General features: G+C 46.4%; 2 protein-coding genes across 3 annotated transcripts in view; both read left to right on the top strand.

Annotated features, from left to right (window-relative positions):
* The window catches only part of LOC123765528 (uncharacterized), a 147,648-nt gene that overhangs the window by 38,468 nt on the left and 86,447 nt on the right, over positions 1–22,733 (top strand). The window contains exon 1 of one of the 2 annotated variants that reach the window (XM_045754182.2): positions 9,602–9,757. The exons of the other annotated variant lie outside the window; for it this stretch is intronic. The gene's annotated coding sequence lies outside the window, so the exon portion shown is untranslated. Of the gene's footprint in view, positions 1–9,601; positions 9,758–22,733 lie in introns of those variants that run through there. 2 annotated transcript variants of the gene reach the window in all.
* Positions 6,865–22,733, top strand: part of LOC138369893 (streptococcal hemagglutinin-like) — a 16,283-nt gene continuing 414 nt past the window's right edge. Inside the window, exons 1-3 of the mRNA XM_069333640.1 lie at positions 6,865–6,934; positions 7,093–7,124; positions 21,009–22,733. The exon at positions 21,009–22,733 is cut by the window's right edge and continues 414 nt beyond it. Of these exons, the coding sequence (XP_069189741.1) occupies positions 6,865–6,934; positions 7,093–7,124; positions 21,009–22,733 (1,827 nt within the window). The remainder of the gene's footprint in view (positions 6,935–7,092; positions 7,125–21,008) is intronic.

Raw genomic sequence — 22,733 nt, 5'->3', positions numbered from 1 at the left:
ACGCTGAGAGCCTGCGCTGCCTCTTTAAGTATCCACGGTGATACTTTGTCTGGTCCAACAGCTTTATTTGCATCCAGTGTTGTCAACTGTTTCATTACATCCTCTGCTGTCACCTCTATATCTGATAGTCTTTCATCTTGGGTAATCTCTTCTAACAATGGGAGCTGCTCAGGCTCGGTTGTGAACACTCCATGGAATTTTGCATTCAGTACCTCGCAGATTTCCTTGTCGCTTTCTGTATATGCCCCTTCTGTTTTCCTCAGTCTTGTCACTTGGTCATTTACCGACATCTTTCTTCTTATATGGCTATGTAGTAATTTTGGTTGCTTTTTCGCTTTGACTGCAATATCGTTCTCATAATTTCTTTCCGACACTCGTCTTATGTTAATGTAATCATTCCTAGCTCTGTTACATCTAATCCTGTTGTCCTCTGTCCTTTGTCTTCTGTACTTCCTCCACTCCCTCCTGCTTCTCACCTTTGCTTCCTGACACTGTCTATTAAACCATGGGTTATTATATTCCCTCCTGCTTTTTTCCTTTATTGTTGGAATAAATCTATCTTCAGCCTCCTTGCATTTCAATATGACTTGGTTCATCATACCTTGCACTGTTTTTCCTCTAAGTTCTTCCTCCCACTGCACTTCTCCCAGGTAGTCCCTTATCCTTCTGTAGTCCCCTTTTCTGTAATCAAGTCTCCTTTCCCGGACCTCTTGTCCTTTGGTCACAATTTTAAGCTCCATCATGTAGTCAAAGACTAGGACACAATGGTCACTAGCTCCTAGTGGTATTTCATGTTCCAACTGCTCGATGTCTTCTACATTCTGAGTGATAATGAGATCTAACAGGCTGGGCGTATCCCCTCCTCTTTCCCTAGTATCTTCTTTCACATGCTGTGTTAGGAAATACCTGTCAATAACGTCTACCAGCTTCGCTCCCCAGGTCTCCTCCCCGCCATGGGGATTCCTCGTTTCCCAATCTATCTCCGTGATTTAGGTCCCCCATGACCAGCAGCTTCGCTCTCATTCTATGCGCTAAAGTTGCTGCCCTCTGCAGTTCATCCATACATGTCTTGTTGCTGTCCTCGTACTCCTGCCTGGGCCTTCTACTCTTTGGTGGGGGATTGTAGAGCATCAAGATTACAATCTTCTTCCCATCCACTGTCAGAGTTCCATGTATGAAGCTTGTGCTTTCATTGGTACCCGGATTTTCCAGCTCATCAAACTTCCATTTCCGCTTTATTAGTAGTGCCACTCCTCCTCCCTGTCTCTGTGTCCTTTCTTTTCTTATCACCTGGTACCCCTCTGGAAAGATTGCATCCGAGATCATGCCATTTATTTTAGTTTCCACTATTGCCACTATGTTTGGGTCTGCCTCACTGTGTGTGTGTGTGTGTGTGTGTGTGTGTGTGTGTGTGTGTGTGTGTGTGTGTGTGTGTGTGTGTGTGTGTGTGTGTGTGTGTGTGTGTGCGCGTGTGTGTGTGTGTGTATTCACCTAGTTGTGTTCGGCTAGTTGTGTTTGTGAGGGTTGAGCTTTGCACTTTGGCCTGCCTCTCAACTGTCAATCAACTGTTTACTAACTACTTTTTTTTCTCCACACCACACACACACACACACACACACACACACACCAGGAAACAGCCCGTGACAGCTGACTAAGTCCCAGTTACCTATTTACTGCTAGGTGACAGGAGCATTCAGGGTGAAAGAAACTTTGCCCATTTGTTTCTGCCTGGTGCGGGAATGGAACCCGCGCCACAGAATTACGAGTCCTGCGCGCTGTCCACCAGTGGCCAGATTCACGAAGCACTTACGCAAGCACTTACGAACCTGTACATCTTTTCTCAATCTTTGGCGGCTTTCTTTCCAATTATTAAACAGTTATTGAGCTCTGAAGCACCAGGAGGCTGTTTATAACAATAACAACAGTTGAATGGGAAGTTTTCATTCTTGTAAACTGTTTAATAAATGTAACCAAAGCCGTCAAAGATTGAGGAAAGATGTACACGTTCGTAAGTGCTTGCGTAAGTGCTTTCGTGGACCTGGCCCCAGGCTACCAGGCCCCTGTGTGTACTCACCTAATTGTACTCACCTAATTGTGCTTGCGGGGGTTGAGCTCTGGCTCTTTGGTCCCGCCTCTCAACCGTCAATCAACTGGTGTACAGATTCCTGAGCCTACTGGGCTCTATCATATCTACATTTGAAACTGTGTATGGAGTCAGCCTCCACCACATCACTTCCTAATGCATTCCATTTACTAACTACTCTGACACTGAAAAAGTTCTTTCTAACGTCTCTGTGGCTCATTTGGGTACTCAGCTTCCACCTGTGTCCCCTTGTTCGCGTCCCACCAGTGTTGAATAGTTCATCCTTGTTTACCCGGTCGATTCCCCTGAGGATTTTGTAGGTTATGATCATGTCCCCCCTTACTCTTCTGTCTTCCAGTGTCGTGAGGTGCATTTCCCGCAGCCTTTCCTCATAACTCATGCCTCTTAGTTCTGGGACTAGTCTAGTAGCATACCTTTGGACTTTTTCCAGCTTCATCTTGTGCTTGACAAGGTACGGGCTCCATGCTGGGGCCGCATACTCCAGGATTGTTCCTACATATGTGGTGTACAAGATTCTGAATGATTCCTTACACAGGTTCCTGAACGCCATTCTGATGTTAGCCAGCCTCGCATATGCCGCAGACGTTATTCTCTTTATGTGGGCTTCAGGAGACAGGTTTGGTGTGATATCAACTCCTAGATCTTTCTCTCTGTCTGTTTCATTAAGTACTTCATCTCCTATTCTGTATCCTGTGCCTGGCCTCCTGTTTCCACTGCCTAGTTTCATTACTTTGCATTTACTCGGGTTGAACTTCAACAGCCATTTGTTGGACCATTCATTCAGTCTATCCAGGTCATCTTGTAGCCTCCTACTATCATCCTCTGTTTCAATCCTCCTCATAATTTTTGCATCGTCGGCAAACATTGAGAGGAACGAATCTATACCCTCTGGGAGATCATTTACATATACCAGAAACAGTATAGGTCCAAGGACTGACCCCTGCGGGACTCCACTTGTGACGTCTCGCCAATCTGAGACCTCACCCCTCACACAGACTCGTTGTCTCCTGTTGCTTAGGTACTCCTCTATCCACCGGAGTACCTTCCCTCTCATTCCAGCCTGCATCTCCAACTTTCGCACTAGCCTTTTGTGTGGCACTGTATCAAAGGCTTTCTGACAATCCAAAAATATGCAGTCTGCCCACCCTTCTCTTTCTTGCCTTATTTTTGTTGCCTGGTCGTAGAATTCAAGTAACCCTGTGAGGCAGGACCTGCCATCCCTGAACCCATGTTGATGTTGTGTTACAAAGTTCCTTCGCTCCAGATGCTCCACTAGTTTTTTTCGCACAATCTTCTCCATCAGCTTGCATGGTATGCAGGTTAGGGACACTGGCCTGTAGTTCAGTGCCTCCTGTCTATCCCCTTTCTTGTATATCGGGACTACGTTAGCTGCTTTCCAAATATCTGGCAGTTCCACTGTTGCCAGTGATTTGTTATACACTATGGAGAGTGGTAGGCACAGTTCGCTTGCTCCTTCCTTTAGAACCCAAGGGGAGATTCCATCTGGGCCTATAGCCTTCGTCACGTCCAACTCTAGTAAACACTTCCTTACTTCCCCACTGGTAATCTCAAACTCTTCCAGTGGTTCCTGGTTAGCTATTCCCTCACTTACCTCTTGAATTTCTCCTTGCTCTAAGGTGAAGACCTCCTGGAATTTCTTATTCAATTCCTCACACACTTCCTTGTCATTTGTAGTGAATCCTTCCGCCCCTATCCTTAATTTCATAACCTGTTCCTTTACTGTTGTTTTTCTCCTGATGTGGCTATGAAACAATTTAGGAGTCTTTGCCTTGCTTGCAATGTCATTTTCGTATGGCCTTTCTGCCTCTCTTCTCATCCTGACATATTCATTCCTGGCATTCTGGTATCTTTCTCTGCTCTCCAGTGTCCTGTTATTCCTATAGTTTCTCCATGCCCTTTTACTTTGCTGCTTAGCTAGCCTACATCTCTGATTAAACCATGGGTTTCTCATTTTCATTTCTCTGTTTTCCTTTTGGACTGGGACAAACTTGTTTGCTGCGTCCTTGCACTTCTGCGTGATGTAATCCATCATATCTTGGGCCGTCTTTTCCCTGAGCTCTGTTTCCCATGCTATATCTGTTAGGAATTTTCTTATCCCCTCCTAGTTTCCCTTTCGGTATGCTAACCTTTTGGTTTCGGTATCCCTCCTCGAGTTCAATAACCCTTCTTCAATCAAGTACTCAAACACCAGTACACTGTGGTCGCTCATTCCTACTGGGTCCTCAAAACCGATTTCTCTTATGTCGGAGTCGTTCAGAGTGAAGACTAGATCGAGTCTCGCTGGTTCGTCATTGCCTCTCATCCTTGTGGGTTCTCCGACATGCTGGGTTAAAAAGTTTCTTGTCACCACCTCCAATAGTTTGGCTCTCCACGTATCCTCGCCTCCATGCGGTTCCTTGTTCTCCCAGTCAATCCTTCCGTGATTGAAGTGGCCCATGATGAGCAGGTGGGATCTATTTCTACAGGCAGCAGAGGCTACCCTCTCAATTATAGTGTTAACTGCCATGTTGTTGTTTTCATACTCTTGACTGGGTCTTCTGTCATTTGGTGGAGGGTTGTATATTACTGCTACTACTATTCTTGGTCCTCCCATTGTTATGGTGCCTGCTATGTAGTCTCTGAACTCCTCACAGCCCGGGATGGCCATCTCCTTAAAACTCCATTCCTTTTTCATGAGTAGGGCCACTCCGCCTCCTCCCCTACCTTCCCTCTCTTTCCTTATTACTGTGTACTCCAGGGGAAACACGGCATTCGTTATGATTCCAGAGAGTTTTTGTTTCAGTGAGCCGATTACATCTGGGTTCACTTCTTGTGCTCGCTTCCTTAGTTCACTTGTCTTGCTTGTGATTCCATCTATGTTCGAGTACATCACCCTGAAACTGACTCTCTTCTGCCTCTCCTCTGGGGGAAACCTTTGGGATCTGGGGTGAGTGGGAGCTGGGGGGACCTGGCACAGGAAGACTGGTGGAGGAGGGAGGGCTTGGAGGGGTGGGGGAGAGGGGGGTTGGTGGGGGATAGGGGGAGGGTTAGGGGGTGGGTAAGAGGGGGGGTAGGGGGGGGAGAGTGAGAGGGGGAGGGTTGGGGGGGGGAGAGTGAGAGGGGGAGGGTTGGGGGGGGGTGAGAGAGGGAGGGTTTGGGAAGCATGGGGGGAGGAGAGGCTTTGGGGGATAGGGGAGATGGGGGGGCTTGGGGGGGAGAAGAGGGTGGAGGGCTTGGGGGCGTGGGGGAAAAAGGAGGGCTGAGGTGGGTGAGGAAGCGGGGAGGGATTAGGGGAGTGGGGGAGAGGGGAAGACTTAGGTGGGGTGGGGGAGAGTGGGGGGCTTAGGGGGGCGGGGGAGAAGGGAGGGCATGGGGGTGGGAGAGACGGGAAGGCATGTGGGAGAAGAGAGGGCTTGGGGGATGGGGGAGAAGGGAGGTCCTGGGGAGAGCGGTGAGTGAGAGGAGGGGGGTGGGTGTGGGGAGGGTGCCCTAGGTGGGTACTTAGTGGGGGACTGCCAGAGGATGGGGCAGGTTCGGTGTGTGTGTGTGTGTGTGTGTGTGTGTGTGTGTGTGTGTGTGTGTGTGTGTGTGTGTGTGTGTGTGTGTGTGTGTGTGTGTGTGTGTGTGTGTGTGTGTGTGTGTGTGTGTGTGTGTGTGTGTGAAAAAAATATTAGTAACAGTTGATTGACAGTTGAGAGGTGGGCCGGAAGAGCAGAACTCAACCCCCGCAAAGCACAACTAAGTGAAAAAACAAATATGTGAAAAACAACTAGGTGACTACACTCACACACAGTAAAGCGAAGCAAACCTTGCACCCCAGAGCGGCCTCTCGCTCCCCCACACTACGGACCGCTGCTCCGGACTCATCTTTCAAAGTTGAAAATACTCCACTTTTCAGAGGTTTAAAAACTTTTTAAGGTTAACTTTTCAAGGTTAAAAGATTACCTTGAGAAGTTAACCTTAAAGAGTTTAAAAATAACTTTTTCAGGTTACCTTTTCAAGATTAAATGATTACTTTTCAATGTTTAAAAAAAATACCATTTCTCCAAACTTACAAGGTTGAAAATGCTCTATAAATCTTTGCAGACTGACCTTCCAATTAACATTTTTTTTTTACTTTTTTTTAATGAGCCTAATGCTTCTAATACCAATTTCGAAACATGCCAATCAATAAAAGCCGTATATGACTTCTAGATTTGTTGCATTTACAAGGCTGGCTTTTTCAACAGCCCTGGTCTGTAGGTCGGAGCTTGTTCAGCATCTTCATAAACCTTTATATCTATAATGTTCTAGAGTTGTATACAGTAGCCAGTAAGAAGTTAAAAATGTAAGATCTGAGAAGTCTGAAATATGCCTTAATATCAGTCCTTTTTTCTACAGATGCTGTAATAAGGGAGGACGATAAAACTCACTCATAATACCCACAGACTCACAAGATTCATATACATACTCACAAAACTCACTCACAAGCTTCAGACTCAAAAGCTGGTAGACTCACAAGACATACTCACAGAACTCACACTCATAGACTCGCGGACTCACAAAACTCATGGACTCATATTACGTGTTGTTGTGGTTGTGGGTTGTAGCTCTCTGGTAGTGGTGAGGAATGCAGTATAAACAGCTTTGGCCTTTTCTTCGTTTTATTGTGAAGATATATAATATCTACTGGCCAGGAGCTAGCTGTCAAGCGTGAACGTGTGCACATCACCGGTGCTCAAGACGGTCTGGTCGTCGGGGTCTAGTCACGCTTGGCCAACATGCACATCCGCGAGCACTTTGACGCTGCTGTTGACAAATGTTGCAGAGTTGAGAGCTGTGTGCGACCAAGTGCGTCCAACACTGAGACTCAAAAGATTCACAAAACTCACACTCATGGATTCACAAGCTCAAAGACTCACACACTCACAAGGTTCAAACTTACAGACGTGAAAATAATATTACACTGAGGAGTCTCTATGATATACATGTCTTTAATACTTGTACAGTTCATAGTTCGGACAACGCAGTCATTCTTAATGTTAGTTCTTAGGTTATAGCGAAGTGTCAAATTACTTAACCGTCTTGTTTATGAGTTTAAAGGTATGTGTGGACGGTGCTAGTAAGTGTGGACGGTGCCAGTATGTGTGGACGGTGCTAGTATGTGTGGACGGTGCTAGTAAGTGTGGACGGTGCCAGTATGTGTGGACGGTGCTAGTAAGTGTGGACGGTGCCAGTATGTGTGGACGGTGCTAGTAAGTGTGGACGGTGCCAGTATGTGTGGACGGTGCTAGTAAGTGTGGACGGTGCCAGTATGTGTGGACGGTGCTAGTATGTGTGGACGGTGCTAGTAAGTGTGGACGGTGCCAGTATGTGTGGACGGTGCTAGTATGTGTGGACGGTGCCAGTATGTGTGGACGGTGCCAGTATGTGTGGACGGTGCCAGTGTGTGTGGACGGTGCCAGTGTGTGTGGACGGTGCTAGTATGTGTGGACGGTGCCAGTGTGTGTGGACGGGGCCAGTATGTGTGGACGGTGCCAGTGTGTGTGGACGGGGCCAGTATGTGTGGACGGGGCCAGTATGTGTGGACGGTGCTAGTATGTGTGGACGGTGCCAGTGTGTGTGGACGGTGCCAGTATGTGTGGACGGTGCCAGTATGTGTGGACGGTGCCAGTATGTGTGGACGGTGCCAGTATGTGTGGACGGTGCTAGTATGTGTGGACGGTGCCAGTATGTGTGGACGGGGCCAGTATGTGTGGACGGTGCCAGTATGTGTGGACGGTGCCAGTATGTGTGGACGGTGCCAGTGTGTGTGGACGGTGCCAGTATGTGTGGACGGTGCTAGTATGTGTGGACGGTGCCAGTATGTGTGGACGGTGCCAGTATGTGTGGACGGTGCCAGTGTGTGTGGACGGTGCCAGTGTGTGTGGACGGTGCTAGTATGTGTGGACGGTGCCAGTGTGTGTGGACGGGGCCAGTATGTGTGGACGGTGCCAGTGTGTGTGGACGGGGCCAGTATGTGTGGACGGGGCCAGTATGTGTGGACGGTGCTAGTATGTGTGGACGGTGCCAGTGTGTGTGGACGGTGCCAGTATGTGTGGACGGTGCCAGTATGTGTGGACGGTGCCAGTATGTGTGGACGGTGCCAGTATGTGTGGACGGTGCTAGTATGTGTGGACGGTGCCAGTATGTGTGGACGGGGCCAGTATGTGTGGACGGTGCCAGTGTGTGTGGACAGGGCCAGTATGTGTGGACGGGGCCAGTATGTGTGGACGGTGCTAGTATGTGTGGACGGTGCCAGTGTGTGTGGACGGTGCTAGTATGTGTGGACGGTGCTAGTATGTGTGGACGGTGCCAGTGTGTGTGGACGGTGCCAGTATGTGTGGACGGTGCCAGTATGTGTGGACGGTGCCAGTGTGTGTGGACGGTGCCAGTGTGTGTGGACGGTGCTAGTATGTGTGGACGGTGCTAGTATGTGTGGACGGGGCCAGTATGTGTGGACGGTGCTAGTATGTGTGGACGGTGCCAGTATGTGTGGACGGGGCCAGTATGTGTGGACGGTGCCAGTATGTGTGGACGGGGCCAGTATGTGTGGACGGGGCCAGTATGTGTGGACGGTGCCAGTATGTGTGGACGGTGCCAGTATGTGTGGACGGGGCCAGTATGTGTGGACGGGGCCAGTATGTGTGGACGGGGCCAGTATGTGTGGACGGGGCCAGTATGTGTGGACGGGGCCAGTATGTGTGGACGGTGCCAGTATGTGTGGACGGTGCCAGTATGTGTGGACGGGGCCAGTATGTGTGGACGGTGCTAGTATGTGTGGACGGGGCCAGTATGTGTGGACGGGGCCAGTATGTGTGGACGGTGCTAGTATGTGTGGACGGTGCTAGTATGTGTAGACGGGGCCAGTATGTGTGGACGGTGCCAGTATGTGTGGACGGTGCCAGTATGTGTGGACGGGCCAGTATGTGTAGACGGGGCCAGTATGTGTGGACGGTGCCAGTATGTGTGGACGGGGCATTACCAGTGCAGTCTATGCAGTTGCAGATCAATTAAGGTTTATAAGTGGCTAAAATACTACATGCTTCTATTTCATATATATGTCGTACCTAATAGCCAGAACGCACTACTCGGACTAGTATGCATAGCCCGATTGCCTAATAGGCAGAGTGATTTTGGTTATTTTCAAAAATTTGTTTCCAATTGCTTTATTTATGTAAATATTAATGTACAATATAAAGAACATGATTTCCTGACTTAGTTATGTTAGTTTATATTAGTTTACCGTAGGTTAAGTTAGGGAAGATAGGTTAGGCTTGGTCATATTTGTACCTTAATTTTAACTAAAATTAATAAATAATGTGACGGAAAGCTTTATCATTTTATGAGAAAAAATAAAAAAATATATAACTTCAGGAAAAGTTTGCTTATTAGGCAAGCCGGTCCTTGCATAGTAGGAAACATATTGTATTGTACTCAGCAGGATGCAGTTCCCACAGCAGTGTTTATGTTGTCAGCTCCGGGTTATTCTGGCAACCACGAGGGGCCAGCCAGGACTGGCCCAGGAGACCTTCAACACACAGTTTACCGTCGTCACGTGAGGGGAACGCACGCGCTCTCTCACCCAGAACGTCTGTAGTGTTATTTTCCTCTTGACGCAGGATTTTTCCAGAGGTGAGTCTCACACAAGATTTGACATTTGTTGAGAGAAATTGTTGGCGAATAGACTGAAGTGAATTGACGTATGAGGAGTCTTAGTGAGGCTGCAGTGGGTCAAAGAGGTCATGTCAAATCAATGTTGTACTTTACTTTGAAACCGAGCTCTTAGTGCCTTGGTGATAATCTGGTTATTAAATGCGTTTTTCTGTAAAAGCGTATTGGTATGAACAGAAAGTATCAAGTATTTGACCTTCGAATATTTCCCTGTTTTTCTCCCGTCAATTTTCCTTAAGTAACCTAATCTTTCTCACGCATGACGGAGAAATGTGTACTCACCTAATTGTGCTTGCGGTGGGGTTGAGCTTTGGCTCTTTGGTCCTGCCTCTCAACTGTCATTCAACTGGTGTACAGATTCCTGAGCTTACTGGGCTCCTTACCTTGAGGTGCTTCCGGGGCTTAGCGTCCCCGCGGCCCGGTCGTCGACCAGGCCTCCTGGTTCCTCCAGGCCTCCTGGCTCTATTATATTTACATTTGAAACTGTGTATGGAGTCTGCCGGCCTCCATCACATCACTTCCTAGTATATTCCATTTGTTAACTACTCTAAAAACGAGAGTCCCGTTGTAGGAAATCGTATCAAGGTAATTTTTTGTGAAATAGTTTATTAGGAGTTTGTTAAAGAATTCTTATGGAGAAAAATAAACAAAATATTTTCGAGGTTTTTCTTACACCTACAGTATTAAAGAGTTCCCATTTTCAGAGAATACGTCCATTAGCAGTTTCTTAAGTAATTCACAGTATCCTATGTTTTTGGACCCGGTTCTATTTATTTTCAGTTTTACTTAGGCCTGATAGCTGAGTTGACAGCACTTCGGATTCGTAGTCCTGAGTTTCCGGGTTCGATCCCCGGTGGAGACAGAAACAAATGGGCAGATATTCTTTCACCCTGATGCCCTTGTTACCTAGCAGTAAATAGGTACCTGGGAGTTAGACTGGTGCTACTGACTGCTTCCTGGGGGTGTGTAACAAAAAGGAATCCTGTTCGAGGACCGGGCCGCGGGGACGCTAAGCGAAATCATCGAAATCATCTCAAGATAAGAGATGACCTGCGGAAAGATGACCTGCGGAATTAAAGAGATCTTTATGAGAAAATAAACTCTACGGACTTAAATTTATGTTTTGACAAAGTAATTCATAGTATCAGAAGTTAGTTCTTGGACCCGGCTCTATACGTTAATAAGTGTAGTTTCGCTACTAGTCGCCAAATTTAAAAGTCATATTTCAGACGTAGTAAGAAAAGAAAATAGTTACCGAGTTCTTGCTCCTATTCTCTGCCTTAGTTAACTCGCTACTATCAGTCCAATTTCCCTGAAATTTAAAACTGCTGTATTTCGTACATAGTAAATAAGATCAAGGAAGTTACCGTGCTCCAGCTCTTGTCTCCGCCTTACTTCATTCGTACAACATTGTTAATAACTGATCAATTTGACTAAAATTTAAAACCCCTGTATTTCGGACGTAGTAAAATACAACAATAGAGTTACCACGTTTCAGCTCCTGTCTTCCACCTTAGTTCATTGGAACTACTCCGCTGTTATCAGATCAATTTTCTCGAGATTTAAAATAGTAATAATTCAGACATAGTAATAAAAGAAAATAAAGTTATCGAGCTCCAACTCCTGTCCCCGCCTTAGATCACTCTCGTAACCTCATTAGTGTCTAGTTTACCTGAAATTTAACACCATTGTATTTCCGACTCGGTAAATAAAATCAAGGCAGTTACCGAGTTTCAGCTTCCGTCCTCCGCCTTAGTTCAATATTCATTAAACTTAGATATTCCAGAACATCAGACCCACTCCCCGCTTATTACCTTTATCAGAGTAAACAAAAGTCACAGCCGCTCCTTCACACCTGTGTAAATCATCAACTACCAGCTAATTATCACACTGTCAAACACACCTTATCTCCCCCCCTCCCCTCTCCCTCCATTTCCCCTCTCCCCATCCTAATTCTTATCTCCCTCACCCCCCCTTATCTTCCCTCACTCCCTTATCTTCCCCTTCCCTTCCCTCACCCCTTATCTTCCCTTTCCCTTCCCTCACCCCTACATCTTTCCCTTACCCCAACTCCACCCAAATCTCACCTCCCTCCAGATCCATTCTCAACTCTGCCTCGCAAGAATTTGAAATGTGGCTACTACCAATAATCTTACCGTATATGTGTGTGTGTTCTCTCCATGTTCACAGCATATGCTCTATATATTTTTTTTATGTTTTCATGATCTTTGCAAGTTCAATTCATATTTCTATCATGTTCATTGTGTTCATCGCATTCTCTTACATCTTCTCGTTTCTTTAAAATTAAATATACGATTGTTTCTGTCATACAAAATAATTCATAGTTATATATTATCAATCGTATTATTGATGATCAATAAGTTACTACAAAGTATTTATTTAGTCATGTATTTAGTTATTTACAAATTTATTTATCCATTTAAAAGTTATTTATTACAAATTATTTAGTTTTCAAATTATTTAGTTTTTGACAAATTATTTAGTTACAAAGTATTTATTTATCCATTTACCGAAATTGATTTTTTCCACAACTATGTCAATGTTGTTGTCGTGTCTTTATGAACTTAATATATATCTTAGCAACACCATTCTTAACTAAGATAACACTTATCTCAACTTAGATTAGTTTAAGGTATCGTTTTTTCACAATTTCTTAACTAAAATAACATTTCTCTAAACTGAAAATAGTCAAGTGTAATTTCTCTCAACACATTCGCAACTATTATTATCCTTCTTTCAGTCCAAAAAAAATAGGAATCTTTCAACACTGTTCTTAACTAAATTATTCTTCACGGAGTAAGAAAAATAGTCAAGTGTAACTTCTTTCAACCCGTCCTCGACTCAAGTCCATTACATCCAGCGGTCGACCCCACAGACGCATTCATAAATTTTAACATGCTGTTCATTCAAAAATGGAATTTTCTCAAATATAAATTAATATTATAATATATTAGCATATTGTGCATATAAAGGCATAGGTCAGGTTAGGTGTTTAGGTTCTGTTGACGATTATTTGTATTTGTAGTACGTAGGTGAAGCATTTCAACCCGTCCTCGACTCAAGTCCATTACATCCAGCGGTCGACCCCACAGACGCATTCATAAATTTTAACATGCTGTTCATTCAAAACGGGAATTTTCTCAAATATAAATTAATATTATAATATATTAGCATATTGTGCATATATAGGCATAGGCTAGGTTAGGTTAGGTATTTAGGTTCGGTTGGCGATTATTTGCATTTGTAGTACGTGGGGTGAAGCATTTATAGCGTTGTGATTCGAACAAAATTCGTCAGTGAAGCACTTGTTCCGGATATGTTCGAACGTCAGCAGTTGTGAGTCGTGTGTAAACCGCTTTTCATTCATAAACAGGGGGTTTGGCGGGTGCATGGAATCATTTTTGGATCTTTGTTTGGAGGACAGGCTGTTTATAGCGATGTGGTTCGAACAAAACTCGTCAGTGAAGCACTTGTTCCGGAAGTGTTCGAACGAAATCAGTTGTGAGTCGTGTGTAAACCGCTTTTCATTCATAAACAGGGGGTTTGGCGGGTGGATGGAATCACTTTTGGATCTTTGTTTGGAGGACGGGCTGGAGCATTTACAGCGTTGTGGTTCGAACAAAATTCGTCAGTGAAGCACTTGTTCCGGAAGTGTTCGAACTTCATCAGTTGTGAGTCGTGTGTAAACCGTTTTTCATTCATAAACAGGGGATTTGGCGGGTGCATGGAATCACTTTTGGGTCTGTTTGGAGGACGGGCTGCTTCTTTCACCCTTTTTCTTAACTACCACCTTTAAATTAACCCTACCACCTACCACCTTAAACCTACCACCCTACCACCTTAACTTAACTAACTACCTTTCTTTTCTTAACTACCCGACCGACAGGGAGCCAGTCGGCTGAGCGGACAGCACACTGGACTTGTGATCCTGTGGTCCTGGGTTCAATCCCAGGCGCTGGCGAGAAACAATGGGCAAAAGTTTCTTTCACCCTATGCCCCTGTTACCTAGCAGTAAAAATAGGTACCTGGGTGTTAGTCAGCTGTCACGGGCTGCTTCCTAGGGGTGGAGGCCTGGTCGAGGACCGGGCCACGGGGACACTAAAGCCCCGAAATCATCTCAAGATAACCATTATGCTTCGTTGAGTTCGAGAAACAGTCAAAGGTAAACACACCAATAAACAACATGAAAGTTGATGACCCAGACAGCTTCTTTATGAATGACATTCAAGCTGCAGATAATATAACGGATATTACCACAAACTCGGAAGACTTTGAAAGAGAAATTGATAATATGCCTATGCACTCAGCTCCTGGGCCTGACTCATGGAATTCAATATTCATAAAGAAATGTAAAGTACCAGTAGCGAGAGCACTCAGCGTAATATGGAGAAAGAGCCTGGATACAGGGGAGATACCAGCAGCACTTAAATCTGCAGATATAGCTCCGTTGCACAAGGGGGGGGAGTAAAGCCTTGGCAAAAAATTATAGGCCAGTTGCACTAACATCACACATAATAAAAGTGTTTGAAAGAGTGATTAGGAATCAAATTTCTAGTTTTATGGAAAACAATGAATTGCACAATCCAGGACAACATGGATTTAGAGCGGGAAGATCCTGTCTGTCACAGTTACTCAACCACTATGACAAAATCACAGAAGCCCTAGAAGAAAAGCAAAATGCAGATGTTGTATACACAGACTTTGCAAAGGCGTTCGACAAATGTGACCATGGGGTGATAGCTCACAAAATGAGGTCAATGGGAATAACTGGAAAAGTAGGACGCTGGATACTCAATTTCCTGTCGAACAGAACACAAAGAGTAACAGTCAATCAGATAAAATCGAGTCCAAGTGATGTTAAAAGCTCTGTACCTCAAGGTACAGTCCTTGCACCGCTACTGTTCCTTATTCTCATATCTGATATAGACAAAAATACACGCCACAGCTTCGTGTCGTCCTTTGCAGATGACACAAAAATCAGCATGAAAATTACCTCTGCTGAAGACATTGAAAAACTACAAGCAGATGTCAACAAAGTTTTTGATTGGGCAGCAGAAAATAACATGATGTTTAACAGTGATAAATTTCAGGTACTCAGGTACGGCAAAAATGAGGATCTGAAACATAATACAGGGTACAAAACACAATCGAATCTTCCCATAGTAGAAAAACAGCATGTCAAGGATTTGGGAATAATGATGTCCGACGATCTAACGTTTAGGGAGCATAACCAAGCAAATATCGCGTCAGCCAGAAAAATGATCGGATGGATTACGAGAACTTTCAAATCCAGGGATCCCATCACAATGGTTGTACTCTTCAAGTCACTTGTGTTGTCCCGTCTCGAGTACTGCTCAGTACTCACTTCCCCCTTCAGAGCAGGAGAGATTGCTGAAATAGAGGGAATACAGAGAACATATACGGCACGCATAGACGCGATAAAACACCTAAATTATTGGGATCGTCTCAAAGCTCTCCAAATGTACTCTCTAGAAAGGAGACGAGAGAGATACCAAATAATATACACATGGAAAATACTGGAGGGTCAGGTCCCAAATCTACACAGTAAAATAACAACGTACTGGAGTGAACGATATGGAAGAAAATGCAAGATTGAACCTGTGAAGAGCAGAGGTGCCATAGGCACAATCAGAGAGCACTGTATAAACATCAGGGGTCCGCGGTTGTTCAACGTCCTCCCAGCGAGCATAAGAAATATTGCCGGAACAACCGTGGACATCTTCAAGAGAAAACTGGACGGTTTTCTAAGAGAAGTTCCGGATCAGCCGGGCTGTGGTGGGTACGTGGCCCTGCGGGCCGCTCCAAGCAACAGCCTGGTGGACCAAACTCTCACAAGTCGAGCCTGGCCTCGGGCCGGGCTTGGGGAGTAGAAGAACTCCCAGAACCCCATCAACCAGGTATCAACCAGGTAATTTACTCATAATATTTTATAAACTAAAGTTGCTCTCAGAAACATCTTTGGGCATCAGATGATACTCTCATGTCATCTTTATTTTCCAAGGACACACTCAAAGACATTAAGAATACTATTAATACCATCGTTTCTGCCCGAAACGCTGCGCGTACTAGTGGCTTTACAAGATTGTAATTACCATATTATGTATCCTCGCAATCCCAATGTACCTTCTTGTATATATATAAATAAATAAAAAAAAAATATATAAATCAAAAGTTATTCCCAGAGTCATCAAAGATAATATCAAAGACGCCAAAATACTATTCAAGTCATCAAACGTTATTCTCAGAGTTATCAAAGTCACACTCAGAGTCATCAAGGCTATTCTCAGATTCATCAAAGTAAATTTCTATCCAAATTACTATTTCTTCTCACCTTCTTGCATTAAAGAAACATTCTAACACATCTTCGTGCATTAAAGAATCTCTTTAAGACAACAATAATACTTTTCAATATAACTTAATTAACATTTGCACTCTTTAAACCTTCTTTATATAAAAGAATTACTCTTTAGAACTTCTTTGTGCATTAATTAAAACTCTCGGTGTAACAAACATTGCTCTTCATTCAATAAATAAACAGTCAATTGTTTCTTTTTTCGTATTTCTAAACATATAATTACTTTTTATGTAGTAATAAAACTTTTTAAGAGATGTCATTAGGTAGTGGCAAACAACTTTAAGTAATATATCAAACAAAACATGCGCAACTTTATGTACTAATAAACCTATTGGTCGTGTATAAATAAGTAAAACAACTATCTTTTATGTAGTAGTAACAGTTCCACTAAGACATTTACAGTCAAAACTTGTTTTTAACATTTATTATGTCACAAAAAAATACCTCCTCTTTCTGTGTAACATATCTAATATATCTTATTTACGTAACTTGCCTTACATACCTTAGCCGACCTGATGTAACTTACCTACCCTGACCTAACGTATATAACGTACGTTCTATCATGTCCCCTCTCTCCCTTCTTCTTTCTAGTGTCGTAAGGCACAGTTCCCTCAGGCGCTCCTCATACCCCATCCCTCGTAGCTCTGGGACGAGTCTCGTTGCAAACCTCTGAACCTTTTCCAGTTTCATTATATGCTTCTTCAGATGGGGACTCCATGATGAGGCGGCATACTCTAAGACTGGCCTCACGTAGGCAGTGTAAAGCGCTCTAAATGCCTCCTTACTTAGGTTTCTGAATGATGTTCTAACTTTTGCCAGTGTAGAGTACGCTGCTGTCGTTATCCTATTTATATGTGCCTCAGGAGATAGATTAGGTGTTACATCCACACCCAGGTCTCTTTCGCGCGTCGTCACAGGTAGGCTGTTCCCCTTCATTGTGTACTGTCCCTTTGGTCTCCTATCTCGTAGTCCTATTTCCATAACTTTACATTTGCCCGTGTTGAATTCCAGTAGCCATTTCTCTGACCATCTCTGCAACCTGTTCAGGTCCTCTTGGAGAATCCTGCAATCCTCATCTGTCACAACTCTTATCATCAACTTTGCGTCATCCGCAAACATCGACATGTAGGACTCTACGCCTGTAAATATGTCGTTAACATATACAAGAAATAGAATTGGTCCCAGCACCGATCCTTGTGGTACTCCACTTGTTACTGTTCGCCAGTCCGACTTCTCGCCCCTTACCGTAACTCTTTGGCTCCTTCCTGTTAGGTAGTTCCTTATCCATGCTAGGACCTTTCCCACCACCCCCACCTGCCTTTCGAGTTTGAACAGCAGTCTCATGTGCGGTACTGTATCAAAGGCTTTTTGGCAGTCCAGAAATATGCAGTCTGCCCAACCATCTCTGTCCTGTCTTATCCTCGTTATTTTATCATAGAATTCCAGAAGGTTTGTTAGGCACGATTTCCCTGTCCAGAACCCATGTTGATGTTTGTTCACAAACCTAATGTTCTCCAGGTGTGCAACCAGTCGTAGCCTAATTATTCTTTCCAGTATTTTACAGAGGATGCTTGTCAGTGATACAGGTCTATAGTTAAATGCCTCATCCCTATCGCCTTTCTTGAAGATCGGCACGACATTTGCCTTCTTCCAGCAACTGGGCAATTCTCCCGACATAAGTGACTCATTAAAGATCATTGCCAGAGGCACGCTGAGGGCCTGCGCTGGTTCTTTTAGTATCCACGGTGATACTTTGTCTGGTCCAACTGCTTTAGTTGCATCTAGAGTTCTCAACTGTTTCATTACCTCCTCTGCTGTCACCTCTATATCTGATAGTCTTTCATCTAGGGTAACCCCTTCCAACAATGGGAGCTGCTCAGGCTCGGTAGTGAACGCTCCATGGAAACTGGCATTCAGTGCCTCGCAGATTTCCTTGTCACTTTCAGTATATGCCCCCTCTGTCTTCCTTAGTCTTGTCACTTGGTCGTTCACCGACATTTTTCTTCTTATATGACTGTGTAGTAACTAAAGTTGTTTTTTCGCTTTGATTGCAATATCGTTCTCATAGTCCCTTTCCGATGTTCGTCTTATGTTAATGTAATCGTTCCTAGCTCTGTTGTATCTGATCCTGTTGTCCTCTGCCCTTTGTCTTCTGTACTTCCTCCATTCCCGCCTGCTGGCCATTTTTGCTTCCTGACACTGTGTGTCAGGAAGCTTCCTGACGGGAGTGTGGGAGCGGAAGTGGGAGTGTGCCACTCCCGCTTCCTGATGTGTGTGTGTGTGTGTGTGTGTGTGTGTGTGTGTGTGTGTGTGTGTGTGTGTGTGTGTGTGTGTGTGTGTGTGTGTTATGATGCAAAAATTATTATAAAATTATGTGTGTATTCACCTAGTTGTGCTTGCGGGGGTTGAGCTCTGCTCTTTCGGCCAGTCTCTCAACTGTCAATCAATCAACGATATTTTTTTTAACACACACACACACACACACACACACACACACACACACACACACACACACACACACACACACACACACACACACACACACACACACACACTCACACACACACACACACACACACACACACACACACACACACGTGTGTGTGATCTCCCAGAGGGTATAGACTCGATTCTCTCAATGTTTGCTGATGATGCAAAAATTATGAGGAGGATTGAAACAGAGGATGATAATAGGAGGCTACAGGGCGACCTAGACATACTGAATGAATGGTCCAACAAATGGCTGCTAAAGTTTAACCCGAGTATATACAAAGTAATGAAACTAGGCGGTGGAAACAGGAGGCCAGGCACAGGATACAGAATAGGAGATGAAGTACTTAATGAAACGGAAAGAGAGAAATATCTGGGAATTGATATCACACCAAACCTGTCTCCTGAAGCCCACATAAAAAGAATTACGTCTGCGGCATATGCAAGGCTGGCTAACATCAGAACAGCGTTCAGGAACCTGTGTAAGGAATCATTCAGAATCTTGTACACCACATACGTAAGAGCAATCCTGGAGTATGCGGCCCCAGCATGGAGCCCGTACCTTGTCAAGCACAAGACGAAGCTGGAAAAAGTCCAAAGGTGTGCTACTAGACTAGTCCCAGTACTTAGAGGCATGAGTTACGAGGAAAGGCTGCGGAAAATGCACCTTACGACACTGGAAGACAGAAGAGTGAGGGGAGACATGATCACTACCTACAAATTCCTCAGGGGAATTGACAGGGTAGACAAGGATAAACTATTCAACACTGGTGGGACGCGAACAAGGGGACACAGGTGGAGACTGAGTACCCACATGAGCCATAGGGACGTTACTTTTTCAATGTCAGAGTAGTTAACAGGTGGAATGCACTGGGCAGTGATGTGGTGGAGGCTGACTCCATACACAGTTTTAAATGTAGATATGATAGAGCCCAGTAAGTTCAGGACTCTGTACACCGGTTGGTTGACAGTTGAGAGGCGGGACCAAAGAGCCAAAGTTCAACCCCCGCAAGCACAAATAGGTGAGTATAAATTGGTGAGTACACACACACACACACACACACACACACACACACACACACACACACACAGAGGAAGCAGCCCGGAACAGCTGTCTGACTCCAAGGTACCTATTTATTGCTATATAACAGGCGCATCAGGGTGAAAGAAGCTCTGCCTCATTTGTCCTTGCCATCGCCGAGGATCGAACCCCGGTCCCCAGGATTACGAGTCCTGAGTGCTATCTACTCAGCCACCAGGCACCCTTTGTGTGGAGGTGTGTGTGAACTCACCAAGTTGTACTCACCTAGTTGTGCGGGCGGGGGTTGAGCTTGGGCTCTTTGGTCCTGCCTTTCAACTGTCAATTAACTGGTGTACAGATTCCTGAACCTATTCGGCTCAATCAAATTTTCTTTTGAATCTGTGTATGGAGTCTGTCTCCATCACATTGCAGCTTAATACATTCCATTTGTTAACTACTCTGACACAGAAGAAATTCTTTCTAAATGTCTCTTTGGCTCATTTGGGCACTAAGTTTCCACCTGTGTCATCTTGTGTGTTCCACCCGTGTTAGATAGTTTCTCTTTGTCCACCCTCTCAGTTCCCCTGCGTGTGTGTGTGTTCACCTAGTTGTATTCACCTAGTTGTGCTTGCGGGGGGTTGAGCTTTGCTCTTTCGGCCCGCCTCTCAACTGTCAACCAACCGTTACTTACTACTAACTAATGTTATTTGTCACACACACACACACTCTTCCCAGGAAGCAGTTCCGTAAAAGCTGTCTAACTCCCAGGTTCCTATTTACTGCTAGGAAACAGGTGCATCAGGGTGAAAGAAACATTGCCCATTTGTCTCCGCCTTCGCCGGGGATCGAACCCGGAACCTCAGGACTACGAATCCGAAGCGCTGTCCACCCAGCTGTTAGGTGCTCCCTGACAGGAGGGGAGTATGCCTTGGAGTATGCCAGGAGTATGTCTTGAGTTGTTGTAACTTTTTATATCTTTCAATTGCAATTTACATTAAGTGTGTTGTCAGCAGGAACACTGAGGAAGTTCCCTTCTGATCTGCTGTCAGTTGTTATTCAACTGAATTGTTATTGTTATTCTTACTACAATTTGATTTGTATAACTCATTTTCACTATGTCATACGTTGTTTATTGATTGTAAGTAGTTAGTCACATGAGGACTTTATTGAGTTGAGTGTTGACTGTGTCAGTAAAGGCTGTTCTGCTCCTGATCCCTCCATCATTTTCTCCTCTCTGTGCCAACATAATTGAGATCCGTTGTGTTGTTATACTGACTACTGCAGACTCCTTCGGCTGTACTTAGGACGTCAGAGTACAGACACAGTCGCAGGCACTGGGCATCTCGGGCTCTCAGGCACTGGGCATCTCTGGCTCTCAGGCACAGGGCATCTCTGGCTCTCAGGCACTGGGCATCTCTGGCTCTCAGGCACTGGGCATCTCTGGCTCTCAGGCACAGGGCATCTCTGGCTCTCAGGCACTGGGCATCTCTGGCTCTCAGGCACTGGGCATCTCGGGCTCTCAGGCACTGGACATCTCGGGCTCTCAGGCACTCGGCATCTCGGGCTCTCAGGCACTGGGCATCTCTGGCTCTCAGGCACTGGGTATCTCGGGCTCTCAGGCACAGGGTATCTTGGGCTCTCCGGCACTGGGCATCTCGGGCTCTCAGGCACTGGGCATCTCGGGTTCGCAGGCGCTGGGCATCTCGGGCCCCCAGGCACTGGGCATCTCGGGCTCTCAGGCACTGGGCATCTCGGGCCCCCAGGCACTGGGCATCTCGGGCTCTCAGGCACTGGGCATCTCGGGCTCTCAGGCACTGGGCATCTCGGGCTCCCAGGCACTGGGCATCTCGGGCTCTCAGGCACTCGGCATCTCGGGCTCTCAGGCACTGGGCATCTCTAGCTCTCAGGCACTCGGCATCTCGGGCTCTCAGGCACTGGGCATCTCGGGCTCTCAGGCACCGGGCATCTCGGGCTCTCTGGCACTGGGCATCTCGGGCTCTCAGGCACTGGGCATCTCGGGCTCTCAGGCACTGGGCATCTCGTGCTCTCAGGCACTGGGCATCTCTGGCTCTCAGGCACTGGACATCTCGGGCTCTCAGGCACTGGGCATCTCGGGCTCTCAGGCACTGGGCATCTCGCGCCTCCAGGCACTGGGCATCTCGGGCTCTCAGGCACTGGGCATCTCGGGCTCTCAGGCACTGGGCATCTCGGGCTCTCAGGCACTGGGCATCTCGGGCTCTCAGGCACTGAGCATCTCTGGCTCTCAGGCACTGGGCATCTCGGGTTCGCAGGCGCTGGTCATCTCGGGCCCCCAGGCACTGGGCATCTCGGGCTCTCAGGCACTGGGCATCTCGGGCCCCCAGGCACTGGGCATCTCGGGCTCTCAGGCACTGGGCATCTCGGGCTCTCAGGCACTGGGCATCTCGCGCCTCCAGGCACTGGGCATCTCGGGCTCTCAGGCACTGGGCATCTCTGGCTCTCAAGCACTGGGCATCTCGGGCTCTCAGGCACTGGGCATCTCGGGCTCTCAGGCACCGGGCATCTCGGGCTCTCTGGCACTGGGCATCTCGGGCTCTCAGGCACTGGGTATCTCGGACTCTCAGGCACTGGGCATCTCTGGCTCTCAGGCACTGGGCATCTCGGGCTCTCAGGCACTGGGCATCTCGGGCTCTCAGGCACCGGGCATCTCGGGCTCTCTGGCACTGGGCATCTCGGGCTCTCAGGCACTGGGCATCTCGGGCTCTCAGGCACTGGGCATCTCGTGCTCTCAGGCACTGGGCATCTCTGGCTCTCAGGCACTGGACATCTCGGGCTCTCAGGCACTGGGCATCTCGGGCTCTCAGGCACTGGGCATCTCGCGCCTCCAGGCACTGGGCATCTCGGGCTCTCAGGCACTGGGCATTTCGGGCTCTCAGGCACTGGGCATCTCGGGCTCTCAGGCACTGGGCATCTCGGGCTCTCAGGCACTGGGCATCTCGGGTTCTCAGGCACTGAGCATCTCTGGCTCTCAGGCACTGGGCATCTCGGGC

This window comes from Procambarus clarkii, chromosome 30 (assembly GCF_040958095.1).
Source record: "Procambarus clarkii isolate CNS0578487 chromosome 30, FALCON_Pclarkii_2.0, whole genome shotgun sequence".
NCBI lineage: Eukaryota > Metazoa > Arthropoda > Malacostraca > Decapoda > Cambaridae > Procambarus > Procambarus clarkii.
Note: the sequence above shows the minus strand (reverse complement) of the source record. Positions and strands in the feature narration are given on the sequence as shown.